The following is an 8,982-nucleotide window of genomic DNA, read 5'->3' as shown; positions in this document are numbered from 1 at the left end:
CATCACTTTCACTGGGGTGTGTGAGACAGAGAGGAGAGAGAGAGAGAGAGAGAGAGAGAAAGAGAAGAGAAGAGATTAGCGACAGAGAGATTAGTGACAGAGCGAGCGAGCGAGAGAGAGAGAGAGAGAGAGAGACTTGATTCCTGCTAAGGCATTTTAGTGAAAAGAATAAACAGAACATAAACTTAAACTCTGAGCTTTTGTGGAGTTAGTGGGAGTTATGTTTTGACACAGGACGCCAAACTCTGACGCTGCTCTCTCTCACACAGAAATCTTGAGTCAATGAAGGACGGTGTAGTGGGCAAGAAGTGACTAAGTCTTCCTTGTAAATCACCCTATGCTTGAATGACACACTTACTGACACTTAATGACACTTACTGATGAAATGCATGCCAGCACTATACTGTCAGCTGGTTTGGATACCAACCTCTGCTAAATGCATTAACGTACAAACGCCTGTATGTAGGTCTGTGAGGCCTGTATGTCCTCTGAAGCAATTCAGCTCAGTGTGTGATTAACGTACAAACGCCTGTGTGTGTGTCTGTGAGGCCTGCTCGTCCTCCGAAGCGCTTCAGCTCAGTGTGTGACGGACTGACTCCGACACGCCCCGCTCCGTGCCTCTCATGCAGGAACAGCTCTCTGGGCTCTGATTGGCTGGCTGACTCACACAGCCACAACCAGGGCCCACATTGTCTCGCACAAAGAACAGCGCCCCGCCACTGACGTTACCTAGACGACGACCTTTGGGAAGTGCGAAACACATGTGTGCGAAACACAGGTGCACGTACAGATACACACACACACACACACACACACACACACACACACACACCTACACAAATCTGACACCACCTCTAAATGATGTGAGAAGGAGAGACAAAACATCAAGATTAAGCAAAATATTGAGAGGGCTGTATTTACTCTCCTACTCTTTAATCTATGAACTGGAACATGTTGAGATGTCCTGGTGGATCTTTGGAGCCATAATACACCAGGACAATGACCTCGTCTCTGTGCAATAATAATATGTTGAATTGAATTCATACTGTTCACTTCCCAGTGAGATGCAGAGCCAGCAGGATGACGAGGCGTGTGGAAGGGATATTATGGTCTGTACACAGGCCTGGCGGTTATCCCTCCTCTCGGGAGAAGAAGAGCTGACTGTCAGAGTTAAGGATAAGAGGAGAATCTTCAAGCACATAAGGGAGAGGTATGTGAGTGCTAAGTGGAATAGACCATGGCTCCTTTTTCTCACACCCACACACACATTTATGTCTTTCTCTTGTGTGCCCCCCCCCCCCCCTCTCTCTCTCTCATTCACTCCCTCTCTCTTTCTCTCTTTTATGGCAGTCTTTATGTGACTTCCAAACATCACAAAAATGCTGTTTATCCAACATGCAAGACTCTCTCCTTTCAACTCCCAGCTTCTGTTCATGTTGACCCAAACTGTCATAGCCTAAAGAGCTGGACGTTTGAGCACATAGCTGCATATATTGAGGAAGAACTGCTTGTGTGTTTGGGGATCTCTGGGAAAATGTGTGCTTTTGAGAAGGGAAGCATTCTTGTGCTGTTATCATGCAAAACGACTCAATCCCATTAATGACTAAACTAACACAGACTACTAAGAATCTAATAAAAAGAAGAAAAAAACCACACACACACACACACACACACACACACACACACACACACACACACACACACACACACACACACACACACACACACACACACAAAACCAATCTGAATCACCACCATCAGCGCTCACCGTAAACTTCTCCAAGCCTGTGCTGCCTGCGTTGCCCACAAAGATGCCCGAGCTGGGCTCGAAGCGGAGCGGCTGCATGCCTCTGTGGAAGGTGGACGTGTGGAACTCCTCGCAGTCCATGTAGAGGCGCACCTCCTGGTCCTGCACAGTCAGCGTGAAGCGCGTCCACTTGTGATACATGTCGGGCACTTTGAAGGACGCCACCTGCTGCGTCCGGGGGGACCCCTGATTGCTGTAGTACAACACGATGCTCTGGGTCCTGTCCTCCACCGGGGTGAGGGCCAGCCCCAGCTGCACCACTTGCTGCTGGGCATCGGTGATGGCGAAGAGCACGCCGCCCCTGGTGCTGGTGGAGTTGATGGTGACCATGATGGCAAAGTCCCGGAAGAAAGGGTCGGGCACAAAGCTCTTAGTCAAGCGGCCGATGTTGGCATCGGGCCCAAAGTTGTAGGCGGGGAAGCCCTCGTAGCCAGCGATGAAGGACACGGATGGAGGGAGAGGCACACCAATCAGTTCTGTCAGATCCAGGTGAGACTTTGAGCCTCGCTCTGAGGGAGAAGAGAGGGGAGATTCATGTCAGGTTAGCGGCAAGGGAACTCAATGTTCCTCTGCTCTGAGCAACGTCTAGTATCTCAGCCCTTTGAGTGCTTATTAGGAGGCCGTATACTGCAGAAGTATTGTCAGCCCTATGAGGTTTCTTCACTCAAATAAAAAAGACTGTATTCTCAGGATGAGCGAGATAAGAAAGAAAATGATAAAGTGGATATTTTATATCATATTATCTGCCACGAGATAGTGGCACTCTGTTTCCAGTTATTTGATATTTATTTTACAGATTGATGTGAAAAATGTGGCACTACGCATCCAAATATGCTCCTCCATCTGTTGATGTACCTCTTGGCTCTGGCAGGCAAATCACTTTACAACTTCTCTAAATTTGATCACACCACTTCCTAAGGCATCATTATCCAGGCCAGCAAAACTCAGTTCTCCATACCAGCTCACATAGCACGTGTGAAAAGACCCATCCTGTCAGGCCAAGCTGCCACTGCATTCCTCAGAGGCTTCAGACACACTCCTACGCCATCCTCCGACACACTGGCAGAGGCCCTGAATGTCACCCAGTCAAAGGCAGAGTCTTTATGCCCTCACATTCTGCTGCACACTCTGCCCGTCTCCCGCGGAGACAAGCGTCACCCACATATTTTGCAGGAGCAACCCATAAAGAACTCCTGCTTTTCTTTCCCTCCGAAGGTCGAGGAGCAGAGCTTCCTTTCCTCCTGTTATATTTTTGTTCAAGTTAGTTAAGGAGTACAGTTACTGTAGTGAACTTTGTGGTATGTGGCCACTCATTGCAGACATCATCTGAAAAAGAGTCTTCGAGAGTCTCATTAACACGGGGGCATGTGGTTCATAGACAGCTCAACGAGGCAGAGCATAAAGTCCCTGTTTCTCCACTGATACTCTAAATGTAACTAACTGAATATAAGCACACACTGATACTCTGAATGCGAGCACACACTAATACTCTGAATGTAACTAACTGAATATAAGCACACACTGATACTCTGAATGTAACTAACTGAATGTGAGCCAACAGTGAATGACAACACTAATTTCACATCTTGACTGTAATGAATGGTTGCATAAACAACCAAAGTGTTAGGAACAGTAAAGAAAACGTCTTTGCTGTTAAGAACTGTCACAGAGGAAGACTACGTGTTTAGCAGTGTTGGGTCCTGGACTGTAACACAGGAAGACTAAGCGTTTAGCAGTGTTGGGTACTGGACTGTAACACAGGAAGACTAAGCGTTTAGCAGTGTTGGGTACTGGACTGTAACACAGGAAGACTAAGTGTTTAGCAGTGTTGGGTACTGGACTGTAACACAGGAAGACTAAGCGTTTAGCAGTGTTGGGTCCTGGACTGTAACACAGGAAGACTAAGCGTTAAGCAGTGTTGGGTCCTGGACTGTAACACAGGAAGACTAAGTGTTTAGCAGTGTTGGGTACTGGACTGTAACACAGGAAGACTAAGCGTTAAGCAGTGTTGGGTCCTGGACTGTAACACAGGAAGACTAAGTATTTAGCAGTGTTGGGTACTGGACTGTACCACAGGAAGACCAAGTGTTTAGCAGTGTTGGGTACTGGACTGCTGTCCGTCCCATGACTCCCTGCCCGTGTTGGCTGCTGAGCGCTGCGTGTCTGGGCAGAAGGGGTCGAGACCTGAGATCTGACTGTGAGTGAGGGCGTCTCGCCTCGGAGCAGAGCAGAGCAACACCCTGGCTTACAGCTTTAATCCCAGCCAGCAGCAGCTCTCGGCCCTCAGGCTCATTAACCTAACAAGCCAAGGCAAGGCTGCGCCAAGGTGCTGTGTGGGCAATCATTAAAAGTGCAGACAGACAGAAAGAGAGACAAACTGCCCAGGTAAGTCAGAGAGATATGAAATGCCAAAGGGTTCCAGGCCAGGGATACGATTCAAGAAGTACTTCAAATTTGCTAAAAACTGAAACTACTTGATCAAGTTTTTTTGATGATGTTGAGGTAGCTTGTTGTTTTGACCAAAAATCAAGAAGTCATGATCTAAATATTTCTTCTTTTTTCAAGTGATCTTTGAAGTGATAAAAATACAGTCAAGCTGAAGTGCACCCTGCTTTGGTTAAAGTCGTCGTTATATGACTGAACACATCTATGACACATGTGAAGATAACAAACAGAGATATCTTAAGAAGATAGTAGTACAGGTAGCATTACATCAAATCCATCTGATCTCTTCAACACTAAATGTACAAGTATGAGAGTACAGAGAGCATGATGCGCAGCACGCTCCTTTCCCCCAAAGTGCTGGAGAGAGAGAGAGAGAGAGAGAGAGTGAGTGAGAGAGGGAGAGAGAGAGAGAGAGAGAGAGAGAGTGAGAGAGGGAGAGAGAGAGAGAGAGAGTGAGAGAGAGCCACCCAGCACGACTCACACCGTGACCCCAGTTTCTCCATGTTTCTAGGAAGATTGCCACTCTAATCCTATTATTATAATATCATGTGATGTGGATTTGAGCATATACTTTAGAGAAACAGAGGTGCCATGACACTGTGGTGGTGAGTCGTTGAATGATGGCCAGTCTCCCTTAGACCCCCAGTTCAGTTCATTAGCCTCTGGAGTCTTTGAATGAAGCAGCACTTAATCTCAGAAATGATCCTTCTGTGGGATTTGACTCCATACCGCTTCATGATCATGGACAACATGTGAAACTCATGATGGTCTGCTGTTCCCTACAGGCTCCCAACAGCCACGTCATTCTTCCAAAGGAGCTTGTGTGATGAGTAATGAGAGTCACACACACACACACACTTATATAGGCTAATAGACCCCCCCCCCCCCAACATAACCATTTGTAATACCAAAGTGTTAATACGCAAGGCTTACGCAAAGCCACTACACAAGAACTTATAGCATACTCTTTCCAGCAAAGGTATTTAATCTTCTCCCTCCCAGTAAAAACAATACGTCTATTATATGAATGAGCCATAATATGGAAAGCTTGTTTTGAATTTGAATAAAAAAAATACTGCTAGAAAAATAGCACCCACAACGAACTGTTCTTCATCCAATCTCTGCTTTAAGAACAAACTCACCATTCTTCCACAATTTCAGCGGCCTCTTCCTAGTGTTTGGCTTGCTGCTGGTTGTCTCCTCAGGGGAGGCCGATGCAGTTGTCAGTATGTCCCCCAGAGTGGTGGTGGGCACAGCGGGCTCTGTCCCTGCGGTAGTGGGGGTCTCTGTGGTGGCCACGGGGGGCACTGTGGCTTCTACTTTCCGCGCAAAGAGCCTCCACCACTGGCTGTGTACCACTGGCGGGGATAGCACCAGCAGGTAGCACAAGCACAGGACTCCAGCATGCATCCTGCCTACGGCGCACAGAGGACGGACCGTCCAGGACTTCACAAGTGAGCGGTCAACACTGAGGCAGCAGCTCCAACTGAGCCGGCAGTGGAAGAGGACATGGAAAGAAAACTGGTGCGATCGCTGCTGGGCTCTTGCCCCTCCTGCTCTGCACCTCTCTGTTTTGTAGCGGTGGCCCCAGGCCGGACCCCCTTGGTGAGAGGCCCTCGGTGCCCCTCCACCCCTCTGAGTCTCCCACAGCACCACGCAGACTTTGGTATTCAACCGAGCAGCTCAACGTCCGCCTCACTTTGCAAGGCCCTCCATCACAATAGGATTGTCCGGAAAAGTCAGTCACACACACACACACACACACACACTCACGCACGCACGCACTCTCACTCAGTTTCTCTTTCTCTCTGTGTTTCTCACCCCCTAGACTGGCTCTGTCTGTGCTTATCTGTGTCCCTCTCACACTTAGTCTTACTCTCTCCCTCCCCTTCCACCCTTCACCAGTGCTAGCGTGCCATTGACTGGGGGGGGGGGGGGGGGGGGGGGGGGTTTGCAAACAAACCTGCCACAGCGACAGGATCCCACTCTCATATTGGCTCCCAGCTCCTCTCAGCCTCTTGACTCTTTCCTCCAGGCCCTAATTAGGGCATTTCCTGCTAATATTATAAGAAGCACCCATGTAATTCTCAAGACCTACCACAACACTAACAGGAGCTCGGAATTGTTGAAGTCTGCTTAAAAATGGCAATCCCTTGGGGATTCATCTCAGAATAAGTCCTGAAGCCAAGCAAACCAAACAGGAGAGAAAACCCCAGAGGACCACGGGCTGTGAGGAGGAAAGGCTTTTCCACTTAAAGTACAAACCTCATAGTGTCATTTGGAGTAGTTTGGATTGTCATCTGTCATTGAGGAGATGTATTTAAACTCGCTCTGGACAGACTCCAGCCCCAGAGACATGGGAAAACTGCATTGCAAAAACAGGGAGGGTGGGGCTGGGGTCGGGGCTGGGGGGCTCAAGGCAAGGCAGTACTGAGCCAAAGCCCTTCTGAGCCGAGTGTCCACGGCCCACTGATCACAGCGGCCAGTGACAAAGAGGGGCTTGTTTTGATAGGGAGGAGATGTGTCCATGCTCGTACAAATCTGTGTTTGTGTGTCTGTGTGTGTCTGTGTGTGTGTGTTAGATAGAGAGAGAGAATCTAACAGGGATACAGAGCATTAATTAAGAGATAGAGACCCTGAGAAGTACTGACTCCACCACATCCAAAACCAGGGACCAGCCACACCATTTTACTGTGTGTAGCTCCATCGTGTACACAAATACAGAGAAATCCCAAAGCTGTGCTTCATTATTAGTGCCTCATTACACACAAGGGCATCTTCCTCTGTAACCCACGTGTTGCATGCCCTGGTGAACACAGCCACCTGCCGAGCTCCCCCCCCCCCCCGGTCCTCACTGGAGCCATGTGATTAGGGTAAAGAAGACAGTCATGTGCAGTGGTGGTCATGACAGCGGTGCAAGCTCGCAGGCGAAATCATGGCAGCTAAATGAGGGATTTGGTGGAACACGGAGGCCCCGGGTGGAAGTGCAGTTTGCGTGTGATGATGCCGTTTCATGTGAGGCAGGGGCAGGGGCAGGGCTGCTCTGTTCTAATTACTGAGGCCTGGCGGGGTGTAGGCAACAGCGGACTGGGGGAGCCATGGGGTTCGAGGGGCAGGAAGGGTGAGCCCCCCTGCCAGCCACCCTCCCGTCCTCCCGTCCCCCTCCCTGTCACCGGCCCCCTTCATGTCGGTTAATTGGTTTATTGTCAGAAGCCATTGGCGGCAGAATGGCAAGGATTTATTCCCCTGAGTAAAGGGCTGTGTTGACAGTACAAGCCCCCCAAGGAAGGCCATCACGGTCAATGGAACAATTAGACGTATTGTTGTCCATTTTTAGAATTCCAAGAACTGTTGTGGGGCCATGCATATCACCTTTGAATGCACGTGGTTTACATCTATATAAAAAAAACTTGCATGGAGTGAAAGATTTAAATGATCGCAATGAATTCAGTTATTCACATCTGTGTATGTAAATGAGTGAAACATAAACGAGTACCACGAAGAAAACTAAATATGCAATACAGGAAATGCCTAAAGCATAACTTCCAAACTGCTACCAAAATCTATGAGTCTATAGTATGGGAAATCTGGGAACTAAATTATGAAATATCAAGTAGATAAAGCAACCCATTTCAACAATAATATCTAGTTATCAGGCCAGTCTACAACAGATTTCTGAGAACAACCATTTAACGCCTTCCATTTTCCCTCTGTCACGTGCTTGTTTGACATTAAGCATTTTGTTATGTTGTTTTGTGGCGCTCACGTGCTGCTGTTCTCTCTCTATACTTGCTTTGGACAGTATGCCTACAGGAAGTGTTAAGAATGCATGCTTGATGCATTCTATACATTATTGATCATGAAAGCGCCTGAAAGCAAATTATCGTTGAACTTAGCGTCTAGACCTTGAACTTTCGTAACTGTGACTTAATTGATTTTAAAGCCTTAAGTGGCGTAGCAATCCAGAGTCAACGATTAATTAACTACATACACGCGAACATGAGAATGAACAGTGAGCTCCCTTATATTATCTGGGACATTACAGATCTTGGTAGCCACATGCCTAAGGTTGCGCTTACAATACCTTGTTTGTTTTTGGTATATATATATATACATTTAAACAAGCTGGCTGTTGTCTTAGTTTCTTCTTTAAAATACAATGGAGCGGTGTGATCTTTTTTAAACTTTGAATGTGCTCTGCAAATGTATCTTTTTTTTTTAATTTATGTTTACCTCAACTATGGTGAAGTTCTCCAAGACAGATTCCACACAGCACGCTTGAGGCAAAGTTGTAGCTGTGGTGCACTACTGCCACCCTCTGGGCAGATCATAGTCCTGCGACTCTCTCTCATCCTAGTAGCAGCATGGTGCAAAACATGACTCCTCATTTTTATTTCATATCAAATTGTGTGAAAACACCTGAAAATAAATTGTGTCAAAGTGCAGCGGACGTCCATGAAATTCCCATATATGCTAATGACAGACGTTTATGTTCACTGTCACATGTGACATGGTGTTGTGACGAAACCTTAAACTGTTTGGGAATTGAGTTTGCCGAATGAGACCAGCATTTCAGGAAATGTACAGTACTTAGACAACTGAGAAAGCTAAGTAATTTATGTTTTACTTTTCAGAGACTTAAACACTCAAAACAATAACTCACCCATATGTCAGTGGCACTGGCAGCAATACTGTCACAACATATAGATCACCCTTTAATCATTGTGTTA

General features: G+C 47.2%; 1 protein-coding gene across 1 annotated transcript in view; it reads right to left on the bottom strand.

Annotated features, from left to right (window-relative positions):
• The window catches only part of col15a1b (collagen, type XV, alpha 1b), a 25,131-nt gene extending 18,978 nt beyond the window's left edge, over positions 1 to 6,153 (bottom strand). The window contains exons 1-2 of the mRNA XM_042703699.1: positions 5,395 to 6,153; positions 1,769 to 2,316 (exon numbers count right to left, since the gene is read on the bottom strand). Of these exons, the coding sequence (XP_042559633.1) occupies positions 1,769 to 2,316; positions 5,395 to 5,662 (816 nt within the window). The 5' untranslated portion in view covers positions 5,663 to 6,153. The remainder of the gene's footprint in view (positions 1 to 1,768; positions 2,317 to 5,394) is intronic.
• Positions 6,154 to 8,982: the final 2,829 nt, after the last annotated feature.

Source organism: Clupea harengus, chromosome 25, assembly GCF_900700415.2.
Source record: "Clupea harengus chromosome 25, Ch_v2.0.2, whole genome shotgun sequence".
NCBI lineage: Eukaryota > Metazoa > Chordata > Actinopteri > Clupeiformes > Clupeidae > Clupea > Clupea harengus.
This window is presented reverse-complemented; position numbering and strand designations above follow the sequence as displayed.